This window comes from Protopterus annectens, chromosome 12.part0 (assembly GCF_019279795.1).
Source record: "Protopterus annectens isolate FY-2018-M chromosome 12.part0, PAN1.0, whole genome shotgun sequence".
Taxonomy (NCBI): domain Eukaryota; kingdom Metazoa; phylum Chordata; order Ceratodontiformes; family Protopteridae; genus Protopterus; species Protopterus annectens.
In genome coordinates this window covers 200,737,828-200,764,650 of record NC_056746.1, presented here as the reverse complement: position 1 = coordinate 200,764,650, position 26,823 = coordinate 200,737,828, and the positions used below count along the sequence as shown (strand labels likewise).

General features: G+C 36.4%; 1 protein-coding gene across 5 annotated transcripts in view; it reads right to left on the bottom strand.

The window, feature by feature from the left end:
• The window catches only part of LOC122816448 (alpha-1,6-mannosylglycoprotein 6-beta-N-acetylglucosaminyltransferase B-like), a 950,232-nt gene that overhangs the window by 755,645 nt on the left and 167,764 nt on the right, over positions 1 to 26,823 (bottom strand). For all 5 annotated transcript variants that reach the window (XM_044089252.1, XM_044089250.1, XM_044089253.1 and 2 more), the window contains one exon: positions 11,435 to 11,505. In XM_044089252.1, coding sequence (XP_043945187.1) covers positions 11,435 to 11,505 — 71 coding nt within the window. The remainder of the gene's footprint in view (positions 1 to 11,434; positions 11,506 to 26,823) is intronic.

Sequence of the window (26,823 nt, the reverse complement as noted above, 5' to 3'; positions counted from 1 at the left end):
TTGATAAACTGATATATATTTTAATAGTATAGCTGGATATAAAGTAAATAAAGCAAAAACAAAGGCTATAGTAATGAATTATGTCCCAACATATGACTTGGTACAGAGCTACTCCTTTTTGAGAGGTCAAAACAAGTTGAGATACTTGGCAATTTGGTTGAAACAATATGTTGAGCAAGCAACTGAAGAAATATGGAAAGAAATTTCTCAGATATTTAGAAGCAAGATAGAGCTATGGAAATTGTATGAAAATCTGCAATAAGATACAAGCAATTACAATGTTTTTGCTCCTGCTGGTTATTTATGTTCACCAGACTTATATGCATCAACTAAGAGATCAGATATGAAAGCATATGAAAAAGGAAATTCATTTTTTTAGGATAAGAAAACAGAAGGAGAAAGAGCGCACTGGAAAACATTAATACTGACAAAAGAACAAGGTAGTTTTGGATTTCCATATTTGGAAACATACTATTAGGCCATGTAACTTAGATTAATATAGTTGATTCGTGATACAGAATAAATGCTGAAATGGAAGCATATGGTAGACATAGTGCCCAATGAGGTAATAACAGGATCACATGTGGATATTTGGGTAGATAATAGACCTGGATCAGTGTGGGTTTATAGAAGGCAGGCAGGCAAACATTTGACAATATTAACAGAACTTTTATGATTCATTAATACGTTTATGAATATAAACAGCATTATGATACAGCTTTATATACATCAAATTATTAAAAAATCTTTTTGTTGAAGGAAGTTGGACCATAGAAAAATAGAATGACACTGACAAGTTTATTTATTTGCTTATTTATTTAAATTTGTATACTACAGTAGATAACATAAGGGTATAAAGTATAGGTTAAACTGTATAGTAATAAGACCCAGAAGAAAATGCATTGAGCATTTAGAGAAAAAAGAACAAAGAACCAAGATTTTGGGAACAGATGATAAAAGAGATGAGGTAGTAGGAAAATGCTAGACAAACTTTTGGGTTTATTAATTCAAATCAACTTGCTATACAGGTCTAATGTATGAGTTTGGGAAAGGTGTTCAGAGGTTGAAAAGTACATTTATAAACCACAAATAGTACATTTTAAAACTTGATGCCAGAACAAAAATGGCAGACCAGAAAAAGATAATAAGTAGAGCATATAAGAAAATATTAGACTTGAGAAGGCAATACAGTATAAAGGTAAACATAGCATGGAATGAATGATTAAATAAAAATATTATAGTAATCAGTGGAGGAAAATTTAATCCTAGAAATCCAACTAAACTAAGAAAATGTTGATATTTTTGCACAGAAATGTTAATATAAATATTTCTATACCCTGTGGAACTTGAAAAAATGTTCTTATGAACAAGAGGCATACAATGTGATTATTTGAATCAAAAAGAGATTCTTTGAGTATATATTCAATGACTGTATAGATATGCTTCACTACAAAAATGACTTGAATAATATGTTAAATCTTGTACTTGGAAGAGATTAAACTTAGTACAATAATGTTTTTGCTGAGTTGATGTAAAATAATATGTACTAAAGAGGTTGATATCTTTAGTTGTGATATTAACTAAGAAAGCTATAACTAGAAAATGGAAAACCAATGACAAAACACCAAGAATAGATGTAAAAAATTACTACAGAAATTACAAACATGGACATGAGAAATACTGGAGATTAGAAACAGAGCTCCATTGCAAAATAATTAGCTGTATAAGATTCTGTAATGAAAGAAGAATTTGATATGGAACAAAGTACCTAAGATTTATATATATTTAATAAAGTAGACTGCAATACAAGGTGAGAAGTTACTAGTCTAGTTGTTAAAATTTGTAATATGATCACTCATTAATTCCTGATTTCAAATTATGTTGTGCATAGTCAATGTATGTGTTTAACTGCTTTTATTTAAGGAACAATGTTAAATCAAACTTGAGATTAAGACTAGATAGAATAATTTATCTTGATATTTAGTTTTGCAGTTATCAAATGTTGAACGTAAGAAGCGATTGCCTCACATGAGTCTAGTGTATTATTATTGCATAAACACATAACTATAAAATGTTGTAGTAACAATCAGTGCTGAAATAACAAGTGTATCATGCATGGAGACTGCACAGTATGTAAAAATGAAAATTTGTCAATTAATGAAGTATTTACATTGTGTAAAAAAACAGAAAATGTGTTTGTTTACATATCTATCTCACCAACACGTTTTGTTAATGTGACAATGGAGGTTTTTGGTGTGTATATTTGAAATATTGTCTGTTATATGCATTGAAGGAATGCAATGAAAGAGACGGACAACAATCACAATGCAAAATGCTTTTAAAAAAAAAACAAAAAGGTACTTGCATATTATCGCAACCACATTACAAACACCTCGATATGTAAGGAGTGATAGCCATAGCTGTCAACCTTTCCTTTCTAAAACGAGAATCACCACCTCGCATAAATTCATACCTCTCAACCTTTTAACTCAAGGAATCTGGACAAAACCATACATAATTGTGGGACGAAGGGCCAAAAATAGGGATAGACTTTAAACAGTGCTCTTACAAACTTAGATAGTAGCTAGAATAACATGTCTTGTGTTACAATGTATTTTCTAAATGGTATGAAGTCAGAAAATCAAGTGTGTGTCATTATGTAGTAATTTTACTCCTCAGATTATCCAAGTGATTAGCCAGAAAACAATTTATGAGGAACAGACCATATTTTTGAAGCGAAAATCTGGACATACTGTGAAAATTCGTACAGTTAATGTGTTATAGGTAGTGGCAGAGCATCTTCTACTGGCTCCGTTACTCCAACTCACACTTCCATTACCAAAACACCACCACGACCATTATGCTTTCCACTGTACATGCCTACACTTTTACTTGTTGAATGTATCATTATAACTAACTCAAAACTAAAAAATGAATAAAATAACAGAGGATGCAGGAATAAAGAAACCTCCATTTAATGTTCAAATTGAGTGCTTTTGTCAACAGTACAAGGACTTTATCACTTGCACGAAAATATTGTACTACAAAGAGCAGAATGGAAAAAAATGAGGCGGTACGAATGTGGTTGCAATAAGTACCAAAAAAAAAAAAAAAAAATATATATATATATATATATATATATATATATATAAAAGAAGGTTTTTAAAAGGATGTTGCTACTAGCTGCATTACACAAATTTCATGCCCTGCAATATGAAAATCCCAAATACTTAAGTGCAGATTTCCTTATGCTTTCCTTAGATTTTAACTTATTCTAGTTTCTTCTCGCCACTTGCTGTACTTTATACAAAACATCAGTATAGGTGGATGCAAAGTAAATTCTTTTACCTTTCCTTACTCTATCATTAGTATCTGATGTGTGACTTTTAAAAGTACATTCTTTTAACTTTCCATAATTTTAGGCAACCTTTGCCGGACTTGTGATAAAACCGCATTATTATAGCCTCTTTCTTTTGATCTTTCTTCGACCTCTGATTTACAGTCCTAGTCTCTTGCTGTATTTCTTCATGCTCTCATGATCTCCCTTAGGGGAAATGCACAATAGTGGACCAAAGAAGATGTTTGCTGCCATTTTCTTTTTCTGTAACTTATTCAATACATTCTGTCTAGGTTTTTCTGCAAGACTAGCATTTAATCCTTGTTTACTGGACTCCATTAGGAAATGGTGTAACTGTTTTTAATGTATTTCTTAAATAAAGCACAGTAATTACTAAAAGCAGTAAACAATGCAGGCATTGTTAAAATATACATTCCATGAAGTAATAGTATATGACATGAATACATCATCCTGGTCAGTAAATGTTATCAAATTTCTCACCATCCCGGGATTAACATAATAAAATAATTCAAAACTTCCCTTCAGGCATTCAAATCAAAAGTACACATAAAATCACTAATCATTGTATATAGCATAATGTAATCTGGAAACAAGATATTTCCTTTTTTGCATTACTGAATATGGGACATTACCAACAAAATCTTTCCCTAGAAGAGCCAACAATACACTTAAAATTATTTATACACTGCAGCTATATGATAAAGATATCCTTTATAAAAAAAATAAACCACCTCTCCTCCTCTTACTTTCGGATGGATCTAAACCGTACCCTTACAAATGGGAAACCCAGGGAAAAGGCTGAGATAAGTACAAGAAGAAGAATCCATTCACATGTACAACAGTCCTGCCATTCTAGCTATCTCATTTGTACCTATAAAAGGGGACACAGCGTAGAATTATTGACTTTCTATACCAGCCAATGCCTGTCAGGTCCTGGCACTTCTACAAAAAGAAAAATGTGCATACTCTACAGTACCCTAATCTAGCAATAGCTAATTTACCAACATGACAACAATAGTATCCCCAAAATATAAAAAGTTCCAGGGATTAAAAACTTTCAGAAACCAAAATCCAAAATGCCATTGCTCAAACCAGCAGACAGATGTAAAAGGGAAAGCCAAGGCCACCCTTTTTCTCTTTGTCTCATTAGGGCATTAGCCCAGTAATTCAGTGAATCATCTTTTGACTGTTAAGTAAATACTAAGCTACTCACACCACTTATTGAGCAACTACCTCCATCTCATCATCATCATCATCATCATCAGCCCCTTTTTCCCATTTTTCTACATGGGGTCAGGGAATCGTGTTAACTGCCACCAACTCTCTCAATTCAATGCCACACTCCTGCCTTCTTCAACAATCATGCCTGACTGTCGCCAATCTTCTTTCACACAATCTATCCACCTCTTTGCTGGACTTCCTCATTTCCTCTTACCTTCTTCCTGTCTGTCCCAAATCTTTTTCACCAGATTGTCTTCTGCTTTTCTGCACGAGTCCAAACCACTGTAATCTGTCCTCTTTAATCTTTTCTGCAATTGGAGCTACTTTGGCTTCTGCTCTTATGTCCTCATTTCTTCATCTGTCACACAGAGTGCATCCTACTACCTTTCTCAGAAACTTCATTTCAATCACCTCTAGCTTCTTCATCTGCTCTGCCTTTACTGCACAGATTATTGTACCATACAGTAGTACTGGTTGCACCACTGTCTTGTACACCTTATTTTTTGGCTTTGTTGGCATTCTTCTGTCATAGACTACACCTGACACTCTATGCCAGTTGGCTGTAGCCCCTCTGATTCTAGCTTTGACCACTTCATTCAGACTTCCCTTCTCCTCATCCACCCCTCCCAGATATTTGAAGCTATTTACCTTTTCCAATATCTTCCCTTCATTTTAATGTACCTTTCCAGGTCATTTTTCAACATTGTTACCTCCTCTGGACTAAGGCAGAGCTTACTCATTGTTAGTAATTTTCCCTCTCCCAAGTCCTGCCACAGTCATCAATTACCCTGTGCCCATGCTGCCTTCACTGCCCCCTATGGACTGAGGCAGAGCTTACACACATCTAATAATTCTCCATCTCCCAAGTCCTGCCGCAGTCACCAATTACCCTGTGCCCATGCTGCCTTCACTGCCCCCTATGGACTGAGGCAGAGCTTACACACATCTAATAATTCTCCCTCTCCCAAATCCTGCCACAGTCACCAATAACCCTATACCCAAGCTCATTTCCTTGCCCCCTCTAGAATGAGGCAGAACTTACATACATCTAACAATTTTCCCTCTCCCAAGTCCTGCCCCAGTCACCAATTACCCTGTACCCATGCTCCCTTCCTGTTTCCTCTGGCAGAAATATCTGCTCTATCATGCACATTCTTCTTCTGCTGGTTTTGAGCGCAAGACAGTCCTTCAAAGAAGGCAACCATGTTCTCTATATGTCAACACTTTGCAATGGTATCTTTGGCTTTCATGATGGCTTCCTCAATAGTCCCTGGTGCTACGTCATTGCACCTACATGGCCATTACATATGGGTGCTCCCTGCTTCTACCACCTCAGTCAACTCTACCTGTTTTTTAGCATCAGTCCTAGAACCATTTCTCTTACTACTAGACCTTTATACTATGACTTGCAAGTTCGTCTAACTCCTCAGGTAGTTGAATCCCCTACTGTGAGACTCACTCCTGTCATTCCATCATTAACCCTCCTTCCGGCTACCCATATCTGTCATTCCTACTACTTCCGAGCTCTGCCTGTCCACCTGACTTTCCAAGCTTGATCCCCCAGTTTATTAACAGTAAAACTCTTACTATGCATTTTTAAATAAAAGTATGCATCTGGCAAACAGAAAAGAAAACACTCAGTGTTTGTCTTTAAAGCAGAAAAAACATAAAATCCTTCATGAAAGTTAAGCCTTTTAGTATCTACCAGGCATTTAGAAAAATGTATTTCTCAAACATATGATGTATGACTGGGAACCTGAATGAAGCCAAACAGAGAATCAAATATGAAAAGTAGCTATGGCCTATGGTGCTATGTAGTAGTAATACAATTAGCAGTTTGTTGTTCAAGAAGCTCCTTCTGAGAATACAGTAATGTCATTGTCATTGAAATGGCAGAAATTATGTTCAGAGTAAACTAAACATGTCAAGAGGTCCATATGTTTTCTCTTGTATGAAAATCTGAAGTTGCAGTCATTCAGAGAGTAAATAAATCCACACAAGCAATAGGTGAATGCAGATAAACACTACAGTATCATTGGTATCCCTGCTTTCACCCCTTCCCGATCCCCTCTGACAGAAAGAACTGCTCTATCATGCACATTCATATTCTGTTGGCTTTGATATCTACTGATTTCTTCATAAGGTTACACCTTTCTAAGCATTATTTAAGGCTATGCTATGCAAATTATTAAACAACTAAAGTAAGGCAGCACAAAGAATCCCTATCCCTAAGTACATGAAGCATATGACCTATAATCTCTTTTTCTGAAAAATAAGAAAGTGCTCCACTTTCTCTCTGCTATGATTTTTGAAGGAAGCTGCAATGATTTTTAATTCCCAGAGACTGAAACATACCCTAATGCAGTGTGAATGCTGAGAGTGTAGACTTTGGAGCCAGAGGTCTTCATCTTCCCAGTAGAATTAATGATGCAGCACTCTGTCTTTGACCCCTGACAGAAACTTGGTGACAGAACTTACCTGTAGTAAGTGCTCTTCCTTCTGACTTTAAAAAGAGTCAAGAGTCAGGCAGATAATACACTAAAGATAGCTGGAACAAACCTAACACATACACACACACACACACACACACACACACACACACACACACACACACACATATATATACATATATATATATATACATATATACGGTTTCACTTCAGAATCTTGAATTACTGAAAACTCGAATTACATATGGTAGAGATCATATGATCAAGTTTTCAGAAACTCAAAATTCTGAACTGAAATAAAAAAAAAAATATCCAAAGACATCGTTTCTGCAGGGGGCAAGCCTCTCTGCACTCCCACACCTCCCCCTACTTAAATATACCTACTCCAAGATTGTGCTACAGTGGGGAAAAGGGAAATCTCCCATTCCATGTCATATGCAGAAGCGCAGAATATGAGATTTCCCATTTCCTCACTATAGTGCAATCACGGAGATGGTATATTTAAGCACGGCGGGTTTAGGGGGGGCTTGCCCCCCTGCAGAAACGATGTCTTTGGATATTTTTTTTTTTTATGTCAGTTCAGACTTTCGACTTTCTGAAAACTCGATCATATGGTCTCTCCCATATGAAGTTCGAGTTTTCAGTAATTCGAGATTCTAATGTGAAACTATATATATATATATATATATATATATATATATATATATATATATATATTTAAAGTGGATATAAAAGGTGTACTTACCCCTGTTAAAATGCCAGCTTTTTTGTGATATAGAAAAATGAGACCACAATAAATCATTTCAAAACTTTTCCCACCTTTAATGTGACCTATAACCTCTACAATTCAATTGAAAAACAAACAAATGTGTTAGGGGAAAACATATAAAAAATAAAAAACATACAATACACTGGTTGTATAAGTGTTCACACCCTTAAACTAATACTTTGTTGAAGCACCTTTTGACTCTGATTAACCCCAAATAAAGTTCAGCTGTCCTAGCAGGGTTTTCCTGATATTTACTCAGTTAGCTGCTACAGCAAAAGTTATGACTCGCAGAGAGCTTACAAAGCATCAAAGGGATCTCATTGTTGAAAGGTATCAGTTAGGAGAAGGGTACAAAAAATATCCACAGCATTGGATATACCATGGAACACAGTGAAGACAGTCATCAAAAAGTGGAGAAAATATGGGACAACAGTGACTTTGCAAAGAACTGCACGTCCCTCCAAAATTAATGAAAAGACAAGACAAAAACTGGTCAGGGAGTCTGCCAAGAGATCTACAACAACACTGTAGGAGCTACAGGAATTTTTGGCAAGTACTGGTTGTGTGCTACATGTGACGACAATCTCCCATATTCTCAATATGTCTGGACTGTGGAGTAGGATTGAAAGTCAGAAGCCTTTTCTTACAGAGAAAAACATCCAGGCCCGGCTAAAATTTGCAAAACAATCCATCAAGTCTCCCAAAAGCATGTCGGAAAATGTGTTATGTCTGATGAGTCCAAGGCTGAACTTTTTGGCCACAATTCCAAAAGGTATGTTTGGCGCAAAAACAACATTTTGCATCACCAAAAGAACACCATCAGCATGATGAATCCTTTGAGGTTGCTTTTCTTCAGCTGGTACTGGAACTGTAATCAAGGTGGAGGGAATAATGAACAGTTCCAAATACCAGTCACTTTTGGCCCTAAATTTTCAGGCATCTGCTAGAAAGCTGAAGATGAAGCGGAATTTCACCTTTCAAGCATGACAATGACCCCAAGCATACATCCAAATCCACAAAAGAATAGCTTCAACAGAAGTAAATTAAAGTTTTGGAATGGCCCAGCCAGAGCCCAGACCTAAATCCAATAGAAAATCTGTGGGATGACCAGAAGATGGCTGTGCACAAGAGATGCTCTCGCAATCTGACAGATTTGGAGCCATTTTCCAAGGAAGACTGGGCAAATATTGCCAACTCAAGATGTGCCATGCTGATAGACTCTTAACCAAGAAGACTGAATGCTGTAATTAAATCAAAAGGTGCTTCAACAAAGTATTAGTTTAAGGGTGTACACACTTATGCAACCAGCTTATTGTATGTCTTTTTATTTTTTATATTTTTTCCCCTAAAAGATTTGTTTGTTTTTCAATTGAATTGTACAGGTTATAACTCACATTACAGGTAGGAAAAGTTTTGAAATGATTTATCGTGGTCATATTTTTTTATATCACAAAAATCTGGCATTTTAACAGGGGTGTGTACACTTTTTATATCCACCGTATATATAAAGAGAAAGAAAGATATTACTATATATATATATATATATATATATATATATATATATATATATATATATATATATATATATATATATATATATATATATATATATATATATATATATATATATATATGTATATATATATATATATATATATATATATATATATTATTTATTTATGTTTTTTATATTAAATCAGGTGTTGTGGTTTTCTTGTTCATTTTGAGCAGCTTGGTTTTTGATCTTACAGCCTAGATCTTGTAGGGTTAACCCTTTTCAGCATTAGATCTTCTGATAGGGACCCATATAGCAGTACAATGGTGCAGCAAATCACACTGTTGCCTCACAGCAAGAGGTTCTGCAGTTTGATTCTTGTCTGGAGTGCTTTCAGTGCAGAGTCTGCATGTTCTCCGTGTTTGCATGGGTTTCCTCCATGTACTCCAGTTTCCTCCCACATTCCAAAGACATGCAGTAGTTGGGTTGGATACTCTAAACTGATCATAGGTGTGAGTGTGCATGCAAGTGTGTGGTGTGAAGGAATATCCGCAGCAGGGCTAGCCACCCGGTGGTTTGAACTTTGCCTATAGGTGACTGTCACTGTTAAAGTGACACCCTGACCCCATGTGCAAAAATGGGAAAGAAGTTGTGAATGGATGGATGGATAGGAACATAGTTCCAGAGTTCACACTAGACCTCTGTAATTGTCAGTACAGCATCACTCACTGAGAGGTAGTCTTTGTATGGTATACAGGTAAACAGATACAGGACCACTTCATTACTCCAGAGTTAAGAACTGTACCAGTTAGCATCCCCCAACACACATGCACACATGTGCATGCACACACACACACACACACACACACACACACACACACACACACACACACACACACACACAAACAAATACACACAAGGAGACATAAAGGGGAAGGTGACTGAAGAACTCATAGTCATAAATATGGGAGTAGCTATTGTACATCTTACATCAGCATTGTACAAGAGCCTGCCTTGCCTGCGACTTGAATAGAATGTGCTGGAGGGACAGATTTGTCTCCCAGTGACTGCCACTCTTTGAAATAGGTGGCCAATTCATGTGAAGCACAGCACCTCTATGACACTGTTCAAAAGGAACCTGGACGAGTGGGTGGGGCACCGTAAATTCATATCGGAGATAGTGCCCACAACTGGGCACCACAGTGATGCAGTGGTTAGCATTGTTGCCTCACAGCAAGAGGCTCTCCGGTTCGATCCTCGGCTGGGGTGCCTTCTGTGCGGAGTCTTCATGTCCTCCCTGTGGTCAGGTGGGTTTCCTTCGGGTGCTCCAGTTTCCTCCCACATCCCAAAGACATGCTGTAGGTGGATTGGACACTCTAAATTGGCCCTAGGGGTGACTGCATGCATGTGTGTCCCTTCCGTGGAAGGTTGGGCACCAGACTAGCAACTCAACACTGTAAAACTCTACTGCCAATCATGAGTGGACAAGTGATACACTGTGGTGACCCCTAACCGGGAAAAGCCGAATGAAGAAGAAGAAGATAGTGCCCACAACCCTCTGACATGTGCAGTCATTACTAAATACTGTTTTGGGTATTGACTAGAGTATTTATGGTATTACATTGGGATGAAACAGTTATGTTTGAAATGACCTCTGGGTCAATAGTCTAGTGATGATCTATGATGCTATGATACTATGATCTTGAGTTTCAGAACATTGTGCCCTGCCTGGTCCAACTAATAATAATTAACATAGTCAGCTATGTACATAAGGAGTTCAGAATCCTGCAGCAGTAACAGCTGGTAAATGGGCAAAACTACACGTGTCCTTTTGTGATTTCACAGACTGAATAGAAGGCTGGACAGAATGGGTCCAGGGGCCAGACTATGGCCCTGAAGCAGCACACTGGACAAGCTTGGCCAAAGAAATAAAACAAAAATATGGATACTATGAAGACATGTTGGATTGTTGGAAATAATACAGGAGGAATTGATGTATGTCAGAAATTACCAGCAGAATTAGGATGCAAGAATGCTTTTAATGGATAAGCAGAGCTCTGGCTTAGAAAAAGAATGATCTTACTTGTCCAGTCAAACAGACAAAATGCTAATTAGACAGCTACCATAGAAAGAGGTCTTACCTCAACTTTACCACGACAGTACGGAAATGCTGGATCATTAGGTACTTCACAATGGGATGTTCTTTTGCTGGCTGTAGTAGAAAAGAATATGAAAATGCAAAAATAATACAGGATTAAAACAAAATAAGATGTGTTTTTTTTTTCAAATTACTAATGGATGCATTTGAATTTGGGTTTCTAAAAATATGATGCACTACAGTTCTTGCTGTGTACAAGTTTTCTATAGCTTTATTTTATTCTAAATGATAATGCACCTTTCCAAATTCCACTAAAGGAATCGAGAATTTTTTCAAAGCTCTGCACCTTTTGACAGAAAACATATATATCTTCTCAAAAGACAGCCAGAGATCAGACAATTGTTGAATGCCTTTTCTCCTTTTAATAGCTAAACCACTATCAGCTACTGCAGATAAAAAAAAAAAGAAAGTAGTACCAGGAGTGAGAAGGGGGAGAATCCTTTAAACAAAAACACCCCTAGGTATTCATTTTAGAAAATAAACCCTGCATTAAATTCACAAAGTGCTACTCATTTTTTAGGTATTGCCAGTGTGCAAATTAATTTTTCAGTGTATATTTCACTTTCAAGCATAACTCAAGGCAAAATTGTGTCACTAATATAGGACCTGATGCAAATTCTGTGATAGTGTTATAGGCCTTACATTAACCTGGAGCTAAGCAATAATGGCAGATTTGTGTCTGTTGCTAATCCAAAGATATGAAAAAGCATTTCTCAATTTTAGTCTGAATTCTAAGGGCCGGTATAATCTAACCCTATACAGACAATGCCATATTTGGTTCACCTTCTTGTATTATTTGCATGTGAAATGATAAGCTGTTGTCAATAATAACACCTTCCAGTTTAGTGAACTGACTGTTTCTTCGATGGTTTGTGCCAGAAAGCATACTATAGTGTGTTGTGCACAAGCTTTGTTTATTTGGTTGTTCTACCAAGCTGTGGAGCAACACACTCTTTTTGCATTTGGCTTGTTTTCTCTCACTACAACAAGACTGCTCTGAGCTTGTTTTAGGCAGAACTTGCAATATAATCTATACAAATAAGAGACGAATCACCCACAAAATAGATGAGCTAGACTTCTCTGCAGGATGTCATTCTCATCTAATTTGCAGTAACACAAACTAGGAGCAGCCCAAACTGGAAACAAGAGGCGCTCCTTTCTTCATTTGAAAAGGCTAAAATAATGCATTTCCCATTCTGCTGAGCTGTTTCTGCTATCATGAACAGAGAGCTGGAAACCTAGTTTAGGCCATTGTTCCCAGAACTAAGAATATCAGTGCATGGGTGCAGCAGAGAGGGATTTTAGAGTAATAGGAAGGTGCAAAAAATGTGGCTCCATCCACACAAACTTTATTTAATCCTTCCCTAAGGACTTCTTACAGGAACCAAAGATACAATGATCACTATATAAACTATGTTGGAAATTTCACAAGAGGTTATTTGTTAATATATAAACTCAGTCAGTCAGTCAATTGCTTTGGGGCAGTTTTTTTTCTCGGTAGTTATTAACTGCATTGGATGTTCTTAATTATGTATTGGTAATAGAAACGATTCCTTTATGCAGGAATTACACATTTTCGTGCTGCGTTTTAGCGGTCTGGGATTAAAAGACATGCATGAAGCGAGGCAAGCTGTAGACAACATTTAGGGATGTAACACGGATGTCTCTATTTCTCATAAAACAAATTCTCTATGAGATTCTTACTCACTTTTGTCTGCTGAATATTAGGAATAGTTAAATCTGTTAAGTGGTCATACCCTTGCATGAGTAACTGAAAATTCCTTCTGAACTTATCAGCCATGACACTGCTGTATGCAATCTTTAAAAGTCATTTTCTACCAGGAGTTAGGCACACGTCTAACTCTTTTCAGAAATACTTAACATGTTAGCTTATTTAGAATGAAGTTTTTTTTTCTTTTCTTGATATTCAGCATAACTCTCAACTGTTCCGATTTTTGCAGAATGTCCAGATTTTTGCCTCATATTGTTAGTCTATTCCTCATAATATTTGTGGTTTTCTGATAAATCACTGGGATGATCTGAGGGCTGAAGTCATTAAATAATGGCATACGGTTGAGTTTTAGACTACAGAACCTTCATAAAATGTATGTTAACACAAACCCTATTACTCTAGCAACTTTCTAAGTTTAGAATACCAATATTTAAAATATGTCCCTATTTGTATGCCTTTGTCCCCTGTTTTGTCAGGCTTTGTCCAGATTTCTTGCACTAAGAGGTTGAGAGGAATGTATACAAGTTTTCTTGTTGCAATACCTTTTATCTGTCCTTAATGCTTGAATTTATTTTTTGTGATACTGCTTGTAGGCAATAACAGAAATAAGTTAACTGTTCTTATTGTAGTGTGCCATAATTTGCACCTGGTAATCATTTTAATTTTAATTCTGTGGTCATGTGGTCATCCAAGATACAAGATACAGAAGTCTGCTGTATCCCAAAGATCTTTAATAAAACAAGTGAGTCTAATAGACTAGTGACCATAAAACATTTACAAGCCTAGTCATGTTAATCTCAAGTATTCCCATTTGTTCTTTTTCGGTAATTTGCAGAACAAATGTATGAACAGAGCATGTCTGCGATCAACACTAGCCATCCCTGTCCATGACAGACATGGGTGACAGCCCAGGGGCAAATTTGCAGCTTTCAATACAATTATCCAGTTTGTGTTTGAGTAGGGTCAGTGAGGAGCTCTGTTTTACATGAATAGGAAGTCTATTCCAGAGATGCAGCAGTCTCTGAGAAACATATCTGTCTCTCCAACATGTCCTGTTAATGTCACAGGCTAGGTTGAGATCCCTAGAGTGAGTGACTCTTGTGCCATTTGACTTGCGGATGTGCAGCATTTCCATTAGGCCATGGTCATAGAGTGCCCTATAGGCCAGGCATAAGTCACATCTAAGCAGCCTATAAGATAACAGGGTAAATGGGAGCCCCCCCCCCCCCCGCAAGTTACAGTGGTACAGGAAATCATAAAATGATAGCAGGTATTTAATGAAAGGTTATACAAGTATATCAGATTCACTGGATATGAACAGGAATGCAATGTTGAATGTTCTCACATGCCTGCCCGTTTACTGGTGCCAAGCAAAAGACAAATAAACACCCAGTCATGTACACATTTATTTCTCCATTTAGAACAGTTTCTAATTTCAGTGTTTCAGAAATACAATCCAAGGTGCCTTCAGTTATTAATGTTGGCTGGTTAAGTGGGATGGGTTAATCAATGGAGTTGAGACTACAGCTTAGCAACTCCATTATGTGGTCCAAAATGCCCCCAGCCCCTTTATGCATACAATCACATCTAAAAATAAGTACCCAGATATCGTAACCTCACTACCTCAGATATGAGGCTTTAGGTGGATTTCAGAGACCACAAGATGCCAGCAGTACACAAGTTAAGAAAAGCATGTAGATACTTCAGAGGCTTGTTTAGGTATATAAGTTTTTTTTAATGGCTGGGTCTAATGAATATTGGTTATTAGAATGAGAATAAGCTAGACCTGGATTAAGGTGAATGTCATAAGCATCTCTGCCAATGCTTTGACTTTAGTGAACACAGCATTGGTACATCCTACATTTTTGGAACCTGGCCTTAATAATCTGAGCTTTATTAGTTTTGCTAAAAGGGCCTGTACAGCCCACAGCTGCACTACCCAGTAGCTATGGCATATCTCAAGAGTTAGGATTGTACAGCTCGATTTGTACCTAGAGTCCAGTATCACATGTAAGACAATGTAGAGAACCAGATACCTCTGTAGCTGAAACAGTGAAGATAACTGTGGGGAAGGGATTCTTCTAACAGAAGGGTGGGTATAATTGTTAAAGTACAGTAATGCACAGCGAATATTAAGAACATGGAAATAAAACAGAAGCAAGTAAAATAAAAATACGGGCAAATCTCTGCTATCTAAGGTCAATGCTTTGTGACAAGAGGTGAAACCCAGTTTTCTGAATGAACAGAATTGTGCCTCAGGAAATAAAAACAGGGACAAACTGGCAAAATAATAAGATTTATCTGACTGGATGAAAAAAGAGATAAGAGTTACAGTTACATTGCTGTGATTATCATACTGAAGAGCATGTACCTTAACTCTTAAATTATGCTGGAAATCAGACAGGAGCATTCATTCTGCATCCAAATTATAATGCTATTATACGACATACAAATATTAGAAAAATTCAAATCCAGAATGAGCCCGTATATCTCAAAAAATCACTTTTGTGCTGAAGCACAACCCAGTTAAAATGATTGAATCTGCATTTTACTAAATTATAAAATTAAAGCACATTCAATACTATCAAGTTAAAGAAACAACTTCAAGGGTAAATTTCCTCAGTGAAGGGAAACAGCATTGACAAAGATATATATTTTTCTTCATCTCTAAAGTTTTGTAATTCTGGAGCTGTAATGTTTAACTTGATGTCATGTGACAGATGTACCTACTATGTTTTCATTTATTTTATATATTATTATTTTATTTATATTTATTTATCAGGCTAGTGCACTGATCTTGATTGACTATTTGCAGACACAGCCCTGGTGAACAGGATCACGTAAGAAATTAACAAAATGTTATATAGAGAGGTATGAAGACATTAGAAGAGGTGAATGAAAAATAGTTACAGGAAAGGATAGCATGGGGAAAAGACAGAGAAGTGGTAAGAGAGGCATGCAGACGGACGAGGAGTAGAAAGGAGAGGAAGTCTGAGAGGATTCAAATAGAAGAGAGCGGTAGGATGAATGAGAGGCACTAAGTGGGGGGATAACAAGAAGAGATAAGGAATGATGACATAAAGATAAATAGGTGTGCCGTAGCTGCAGGAGTCATGCAATGTGACACGTGTGAGTGCAGCTACACTTTGTTCGGGTGAAGAGGTGCTCCTTCAGCTGCTGTCTGAAATTAATACTTTTGGACGTCTCTGACTGAAAGAGGAATGGACTCCCACAGTTTAGGAACTAGGCATGGTCACTGCAATGAAGTTTAGTTTAGTTAACTGTAGCAAAATGAGGCATTTTGCAATTAAAACAAGGATGTTACCTAAAGATGAACTGTGATTATAATGACAGTAATTACTAATCTGCTTTTAATCCAGCGAGGTGAACTAGACAGCATTCCTACTTTATAAAATAACTAGATGAGACATTTAATGTAACATGAAGTTTACTTGAGACACACTTGCATGATTAAAGTGTTGTTTACATTTTAAAACTCAAGAAAATGTGTTTATATGGTGCATGGTTTGTGCTTGAGAACTGAGAAATTCTGATCCATGTTATTCTCTCCTTTAAGATAAGGATGTAGATGAACTTATATTTCTTTGCAAGAAATCTCTTTGGAACATTACTTTTGGAGAATGCTATATCATTGTAAGGATTCTCATAATCAGATTATTCAGAAAGTCTATAAATCATGAGTTACCAGGCTGTACATTTAGGACCCAGCTATGAGTCCTAACATTAGCCATGTGTGCTGGCACAAAGGGTGGTGGGTTTTATTTGTCCAAGGAAACTGTATCCTCCATGGAAAATTAGAATAAAAGAATGGGGAAAGGACTCTGATCAATGTAATGGGACTGTAATTAAAGTATTATGTTAAATGCTGTGCACCCAGTAACAAATGGCGGAGATAAAGCAAACAATGCTTATATCATGCATTTAGTACATTATTTAATGTATAACATGCAATGCAGTTGATAGCTATGTAACTGAAATACAGTACCAGCACACAATTACAGATTATTATGGTCTGGTTTAACCAATGGCAGCTGTAGTAATTGTGTAATATGTTTTGACGGGCATGCCAAATGATCAGTTGTGCTCTACTTGCTAATTAGGTTAGAAATAAAGCATTTTCTAGTTTGAATAATAGTATCTGGGTGTGACATTCTTTTATGTATAATCTCAAATCAAATACTACATTGTAACTTAAAAAGGGATAGAGAGAGGCTTCTTCATGTAAACCTAAAGTCTGAAAATAACATTTAAGTGTATTTAGCTGTGTCACTGAAATCTAGATTCAGTGATTATTTTCAGTAAATTGCACTTCAGTAAAGGTGTTTTTATAAAGTACCCTTCTCAAAACAATCAGTGTCACTAGTATGCAGTACTGATGATAAAGAAAGTTTGATGGCATAACTAGGTGCAAAGATTTTACAATTATTTTCTGGCAGATAATGTTACTAGAAGGTCAAGGTTAAAAACTATGCTATTTAATATAGGAAGGCAAAATGTCAATGATTTGTGTGATACTCACAGCAGGCTCAAAGAAATACCAAGATGTTAAAACCAAACTCACAAGATGTTTTGAAGACAAAGAGAAATACACAATCCAAAATGTATCATTTCATAAAATGAATTCAGAGAGCACAGAATCACTGGATATGCATCTGACTAGATCTAGATCAAGAATAGTGGCAAAAATATACACATATGACACATATATACATAATATTTTACAGGACTCAGAACATTACACTGTCGTTTCTCGTAACGAAATAAACATTTCATATTCTAAAATTAAATACTATTTGTCAGATCATTTATTACAGGGTAGTATAAATGAGAAGTTATTTTAACTTTTTACATGTTGAAAATCTAAGGGTTCCTGCTATATTTGGGATCCCCAAAACACATACAGGGATTAATGAGTTGAAATTCAGACCTATAGTGGCAGGAGCTGGTAGCATCACTGTGCCTTTAGCAGTTTTTGTAGATGCCCAGTTGAAGACATTTGTAAATTCTGTTCCCCATATAACCAATGATTCGTGAGATTTTTTGAGGAGAATAACAAAGGACAAATACAATACAGACACTCTTTTAGCCACCATTGATGTGGTTGAGTTATTCCCCAGTATCCCACATGAAATAGGATTAGAATGATTTGGGGAAATTTTATTTACTGAAACAGGGTTAGGAGACAACATCATTAATTTGATTATGGATTTTACAGAAACGATTTTGAAGGACAACTGTTTATTTTAACAGAGATTTATATCAGCAAAGGAAAGGTGTTGCAATGGGGGCAGCTTGTGCCCCCCTTTATGCTAATTGTATTCTTTATTAGTGGGAGCAGAAGTTCATCCTTAATTCAGATTGGAGGAAGTTATATTACTTTTATACCCGCTACCTGGATGATATTTGTCTATTGTGGAATGGTTCAATAGGAGAATTTAATGAATTTATGTTTTACCTTAACCACTCTACTGAATTTTTGACTTTTACTTACTCTGTAAGTGACTCTACTATTAATTATTTAGATGTCACATTATACAAGGACAAATTGAATAACTGCTTCCAGTCTACGTTATACAGGAAATCAACTTTTTCCAACACACACCTACATTTTGAGAGTGGGCACCCCCACTATCAACAGAAAGGTATAGTGAAGGGTCAGATAATAAGGGCATCAAGAATAACCAGTGTCCATGCTGAATTTTTAGATGAGGTTAGGACTTTAACTTTCCTTTTTTTAGAAAGAGGTTACCCCAAATCCATGATAGAGACCTTAGCCAAAGAAGTTATTAAGAACAGGGAAAGTAAGACCTTTCCATTATTAGGCTTAGGTTTTACAGATAAGATGATACATCGTGATGTAAGAACTGAATTTGGTGTGGCCTTTTAACATACTTTTTCCACTACATCATCTAAAGTAGAGAACATTATTAAAAAATACTGGCCTATTTTGAAGGTGAATGAGGACACAGGGTTACATCTTCCAGAATACCCTTCTTTCATTAAAAGGAGAGGTATGAATCTGAAAGACATGTTTGAAAAGAAGGATGAGAATACATAGAAGGTTGTTAGGTCAAGACGAGGCACATTTAAATGTGGTGCCTGCCATCAATGTGATCATATTTTGGAAGAGAGTGAAATTTGGATCCCCTCTAGGGGTATTAGGACGGCAGCTTCCCTACACTACAATTGTGGTACTAAAGGGTTAATATATATAGGAATTTGTGGTGCTTGCAACAGTTTTTATATAGGCAAAACTGTACGTACCCTGAGGAGGAGGATTTATGAACACCTTTATGAGATAAGTAAATGTAAGGAATCTAATGCCTTTTACAGGCACTCTTTAGTATGTAATAACATGAAGATTACATTTTCAGTGGTGAAACAGGTGGCTTTTGACCCTCATGGTGGTAATTGGGAGTCCAGGGTTGAATTTAGGGAGCTGTATTGGCAGTTAAGGAAGGACGCAGGTAGACCTCCTGGACTCAGCGACCACATTAGTATAAAGAGTATTTTAAAATTGCAAAAAGCTAAGTTGTGATTTTATGTTTAACAATACTCATTTTATTTTACAACAGGGTCAGCATTATTTTAACTGTCACAATAATATTTATTTATTTACTTTTAATAAAAGTGTAATTTATTAATATGTGTAATCTTGAACAAAGAATACAAATTTTTTAAAGCTATATGATTATTTGTATCTCTACACACATATAACTACATTACTTAGGGTGTACAGCGGTAGCGTTGTTACCTTACAGCAAGAGGTTCTCCTGTTCGATTCACAGCTGGACTGCCTTCTGTGTGGAGTCTGCATGTCCTCCCCGCAGTCGAGTGGCCTTCGAAAGACATGCGTGAATGGGCGTGCCTTCCCTGAAGGTTGGGCATCGGGCTGGCAACTCGGCACCATAATAAAATCTACTGCCAATCATTAGCGGACTGGAGTTCTGCTGTGGCGAACCCTAACCGGGAAAAGCTGAAACGACAAACTTAGGGTAGGGATGATTTCTTTAAGAATTAATTGATTAATTAGGATGAAAAGTATTTAATACATTTGATTGATTTTGTCATTGTTCTGAGGAAGCCTTGTACTTTACTAAGTGAAAGCACGCTTAACATTTGACTGGTTTATTGGGTTTTGGTTGAGCCTATTTTATTGAGTTTCAATGTTTGTAATATTAAAATCATTTCTGTAACCATCACATTGATCTGCCTTCCTGACTGTCTTGGATTTTGGTTCTTTTGTTGGATCGGATCGTGTGTATTTTGTGGTTCAAAAATATACATTCTCAGACACAGATGATGAAATTAAGACACAAACTATTCAAATCTGCCTGTTGGTTAAAGCAAGAAGAAAGTCAGCCACATAACTAGGCCTGACACTTAAAGATCTGTCTTCTAGAGTAATATGCAACTCCAGAAACCTGATAAGCCAGTTTTAGTAGGTCTTAGTAAAGTAGAAAGTCGATTATCCAAACATCAATTATCAAAAACGTCAATTATCCGAATGCAGTCTTCCAAAGTTTTCAGATAGGAAAAATCATAAAGTCTGAATATGTAAATGTTATACATACTTGCTTCTGCCTGTTTTTTGAGCTTGTAGCCTGCTCATGTGTGAAAATATTATTTATTGTCCACTGGAATTGCTGAATGGTTGAAAAGTGTATTCCCTGCAGCAGAAAAAAACAAGATTTTAGAAGTTTTTTTATCCGGTTCAATGTATGTTTGATTATCCGAACAGTTTGATTATCCAAATTACCCTAGGTCCCAGTTAGTTTGGATAATTGACTCTCTACTGTACATAATATTCGCAGAAGGCACAGTTAAGTCTTGATAGGTCAAATGTTAAAACTTGATAAATAGAGAGAGATCCAGCTCCACTTGCAAAGAATGGCAAAGCCCTGGCTATGTTCCAGATGGCTTGGGTTTGATTAGTGGCTTGAGAAACTTCTGCTGCTGGCATGGGGAAGATATATGAGCCTATTCTGTGAACGGGGTGGCTTAGATCCTGTGGTGCTACCATCCCATTGAAGGAGGGGAGACAGGCTTAAAAGTGGCCAGGATTTGGCTCATCAAACTGCATTTGTAGTGGCCTTCATTGCAGGTTCACAAAAACTTGCACTCTCAGAGGGAAAGCACAGTAGCCTCCTTTCCCCATTCAAGGAAAGGGCTAGAGCCATAACTGGAAAAATCATTATGACTGTTTGTATGATGGCTCCTATAGATGAAGCTTACCCAGACAGTAACAAAGGGGGGGGGGCTGCAGAGGACACAGAAAAGTTGATGGTCAGAAGGAAAGTGGAAAAAAGATATAAAATAAAAGATAAGAAACCACAAGTAAATGTGTTGATATCCCATCTATTCTTGCCTGAGATAACTTGTAATGTTATACTGTAGAGATCATTTTTAAACAAGATAGTGCCTTTAGAGAACGAATACAAGGAAAGTTTCTGAATCAAAAGTTTATGGTCTGCTGTTTTGTAAACTCATTTCAAATCTACAGATAAAGTTGTCAAAAGTAATTTATTTTCCATATTAGCACAGACTCAGCTGGTGAAGGAATATATGGCTGTCTGTGTGTTATATATGGACTAGCAGCCATGCTGGTTTGGAATTAAAGTGTTACACCTATGTGCATAATCAAGACATCACTGGTATACTAACTTATCTATTGTCTTGGCTAGTGCAGAAATATAATCTATGGGTCAAAATTCAACAGAATTTGAAGGAGAAGGGGCATTGAGAATGGATGTGATGAGTGCATGCTTAAAGCTACAGGAAAATATTCCATTTATTAGAGTGAAGTTATATACGTAGAGTTGTGGCTTTGATAGTACAGGGCTATACAACTTTCAAAAAGTGGGATGCAGTATGTGGTCAGAAGGCTTTTAGCTAAGTTTTCTTTTGTCTAGAACTGACTGAATGCTTCTGCAGTGAACTGATTTAAAGTGGAAAGCAATGAATTGCATGAGTGCAGGAAGTGGAGTTTCAGGAACAGTGTTTTGAAAATATAATGGCTTTAATGTTGGGAGTTCAGTTAAATCACTAAAAAAATTGAAGGTGTTTGCATCCAACTGCTTTCTTTTTCTTGGAAGAGCTGGGAAAGAGATTTTTAGCAAAGCCATTTATAAATACCCAAAGCAAATTCTGTTGATTTAGGTGGTCTGTGCATGGTTTACAAATGTACTTATTTTTCTTTGCAAGAAACCTCTTTGGAACATTACTTTTGGAGAATGCTATATATCGTTGTAAGGATTCTCATAATAATAGCTTGGTATGACTACACAAAAGCTGAGTAAACACAATTTGGAACATCAATATGAAATTAGAACTAGAAACAGAAATATTGTGTTATGCAAACATATTTTAGAAAATCCTGAAAATTTGAAATTTCTTTTTTTTCAACCCAGAGAAGCTTGGATTTGTTTTAGAGAGGGTAATTTTAAGAAGAAAGTAGAGGAAAGGGAAGCATTATAAAGTTATGACTGCAGGCTGATAAACCACTGGCTCAAAATGGTGTTATTAGTCTAAAAATATTTTTTTAAATCCAGAAGACTAAGAAAATTAATGTTTTTTTATGGAAATTTCTTTTAAGACAACCATTTGTTTTCAGTTTCATATATAACAAATGTGCTTATGATCACTTATTTATAGAATAACAGCTTTGGATAATCTATTTAAGTCAGCTGACTGTTTTATGCAATTTAATTTTTTCGTGTGTATAAGACATTTTTCTGTGATTACAGTTTATTCTGAAGAAGGACGATTATTATGGATGAAAGTGCTTATGTTTTGAGTCATCCTCTGTGCTTTTTGTTGTGGAATTAGTCATTTTTTGGCATTTCTTGCATTTCTGTTCTTCATTTTTTGTTTGGTAATTTTGAACATTTTTGAAAGTGGCATTTTGACAAACAAAATTAAAACTACAGTCTATACAATTAAAGAGACAAATAATTAAATCACTCTTGAAACAATAGTACTTTGACTTTGTTTTCTTGTAGGCAGCGATCACGATATACTAAGTATGTATTTAAGCAGTTCTATTTATCTTAAGTCACAGATCCACGCTGCACATTTTGTTATAATTACTTTTTATGTGTGTTAAAACTGCAACTCCTGACCACCTCTTTGCTGTTGTTGCTGAGTAAAACACCCTTTATCTATCCGTATTCCAAAAAGATGGTTTATCCATGTAGGTCATATGACAATCAGTGCCTTTACATACCACAGACATACAAATTACCAACATCAGTCTTTTTGGCACCATATCACAATATAGTAGTCCTAAGATATTTTTCATCAATGAAGATGGAAAGACTTTTAACTCCTGAAATGCCTTTCATGTTACAAAATTACATTATGGCAAAGATGTGAGAAATGGCAGCAGCCACATTTCTGACTCTTTAAAGAAATGATAGAACTGGAAATCTAAGGCAAAATTGCAATGTTAAAAGCATATGACGGCAGATAGGTTATTAGTCATAGCATTGCTTCAATTGAAAAGAAAACATTTGCCTAGATCCCAAAAAGAAACTTTACAGACTGAAAAGAATTGTATCTACTGAATTAAAAAATTATACAAATTAAGAAATAAGATTAGTGTCTGCAAAAGTGTTGAGGAAACAAAATGGTAGGTGTCACATTCATGATATACTGTAAGGGAATGCCTTTACTGAATGTCTGGGAAGTCCTTATTTAGGTTTTTTTTTTTTTTGTCGTTGCTTTGTAAACTAGAATATATGGAAAAGAACAGCATCTTCTAAAGATGAGTAAGCACTTTATCAACGGGAATGTCACAGCTCTCTGAAAAGAATAAGATCAACTGCCAATGGTGGAAAATGGTAATGCCGAAAACTGGTTTCAGCAATCTACGACTTTGCCTTTATCCCCACTGCTATGTGACTGTGGCATTAACATATCTAAGTTATGGGATGGCGTCCTACCTCCACTTCCATATGGGGGGGGCTACAAAAAATAATTTTGCTTCATAGTCGTTTTCTGTATAACTGCTTCATATTATAGCTACTTAAAGAAACTGCATTCATGGAGTTATCATAAATTAAAACATAGCACTATCATCCCAAGAAATGAAAGTTCAAGCCGGATGCATCACTTGGAGGGGAGTCAACATGTCCAGAGAGAGAGAGACAGAGAAATGCAGATGTAATGCAACCATTCTGGCAGTCACTGATTTTATTACTTCAAAATGAAAATATCATAGTAAGGTACATGTTAAAACAGTCAAAACAACAGAAAAATATGAACCACTAAGTCTGCATGGTGGAACCCTGGAGGTACCAGTTTATGATATTTTCTAAAAGCTGGGCTAAAAGAAGCTAACAGAAACTTAATAGTTACCATGACATTTCATGCAGCCATGTTTTAGAAGTTGTGAATAGTTAACTTAGGATCACTCCAGTGATTCTAACATTTTCTCACTTTCTGCTTTTTAAAATGTTGGGTCAGAAGAAAATATGATATGTCTCACTGCAGCTAATTAAGCCAGACTGACAAAGCTATAGGCTGTGGAGATTATATTTTCTTTAGGCCTTTTGTTTAGTACAGAAACACAATGTACATGATTTGTCCAAGGAATGGCAAAGTTACATATCATTAGTAGATACCATCAAGTGATACTCATTGTCTAACATATGACAGTGTCAGCATATGCTGGAAATTCCTTGGTTTCATAGGTAGTTACTAGGCATGCAATCAAGGAAACCATTAATATGCCAAGGCTAAATTCTCAATTGCCCCAAAGCACAGTCTGGTTAAGATTCAAACTGTGTACATTAGGCACATGAAATAGCTCATTAAGAAGTCAGAACATTAGTCCTCTGTGCTAACTGCCAGGTAGCGCTCGGTGCTTAACAATACCAAGGAAAGTGAGTAAAACGCTAAAAAAGATTCTGTGACAAAGCATGTTAAGATCAATGCATGCTGGTGACTTCAAGGTAAGGCAGGATGCACCTGAATGGCTGGGGCTAATGGGAAGTTATTGGAGCTATACTACAGCAGATCAATGCTTATTTACCTGTAAGCAAACAACATCTGGAATCGGTAAATTTCTTTCACAGGCTGCCACAGTATCCACTCATTCTACCATTTGATTGACTTTATAAACCTCAGATGCCCAACTGCAATCAACTGGCTAGGCTTTAGCAGAACTGGAACCCTAGATAAAGGACTCCATGGCACCCCCCCCCCGATTGCATGCTGGTTCCACTCTGCACTCCCCAGTGCCCCCTTGTTTTCTCCCCATCCTGGCCCCACACCATTGAGACAGATTATGCTTTCTTGTTGCTTCGCAATGGTTCTTACTTTCTTTCTTCTACTTCTTCTATCATCCTTTCAGCAGACCATGACTAGTCAAAACTGCACTGTAATAAATGTGGAGGAAGCAAATGAATTAAGTAAGGCCTTCAGAAGTAATAGGGTTTTAGACACTCTGCATTGCAATTTGGACTTAATTTTTTCCAACCGTTTGATCCATTGATGGCCTGAACAAAAATGATGAGTAAGGAAAGAAGTATAGTCTAATTTTTTCTCCCTTTCAAGGAAAACCAAATTTTGTTTCTAAAGTTTAATGTTCAAAGTTGACAAACTAGTAGTTGCCAATAAACTGAGAAAACAAATGCTTTATAAAGCTATATAATGCATGCCTGCCTCAAAAAATTAGTCAGCTTCTGGAAGCCCATTTGTTGTTAGCCTGGATGAAAGTTATAGAACAAATGGCCACATGCATGTATTTCAAGTTGTTGTAGTCATGCATATATGCTCAATATGCCTCCTTACCTCTACCCCAAGAAACAGCCACCTTTTGTGTATATCTCTAATGTTAGAGTGGAACAAAACAAAAATAACAAATGGCCACTGTAATATGTTTTAACGTGTTACTGTCATGCATACGTACAAAGCATGTCTCCTTACCCCTACCCACAAAAGATAGCCAACTGATCATACATATGACAGATAGATAGGTGGATACACAGGTAGATATACAGTATGCCTCATGTTTCATTGTCAAGAAACTGAATAAAACAGTGATCATACTACACTGCCTCTAGACAAACTATAATGTTCTTCCATGCATATCTCTAAATATTCATTGATTGATTAATTGATTGATTGTGAGGAAAAGTTGAAGAAATAATAACAATACTGTCACTAGCCATCACACAAGCTTTAGAGGCCATCACTGCATGCCTTGGAGCAGTATCAGTTTAGACTAAGTGGAGTCCATAGCAGAGGTTAAGGATGCCCCTCCCCCCACATATACACATACACATAAACAAATAAGCTTGTGTCAAACTCTCATTACACAGACTGACATCTGAGAGATGAAACCAAAGCTGAAAAATGAAAGAAATGATGGCTTACCTGTTACTTTTAACACACTGCAATGCTTCCCCCCATACACAGTTATTTGTATCCACAGACAACCAACCATACGTTCACCCAAATGTATACTAGTCCTGCAAAGCCAGAATAATGACTCCTTAATATTAGCAAATAACAAAGTCAATCACCTTTATCTATAGAGTGAATCAGCACCAAGCTAGCTAACAAAAATATATTAAAAGCAAAAGGCAACTGCATTCATAAGCACACTTGACTTA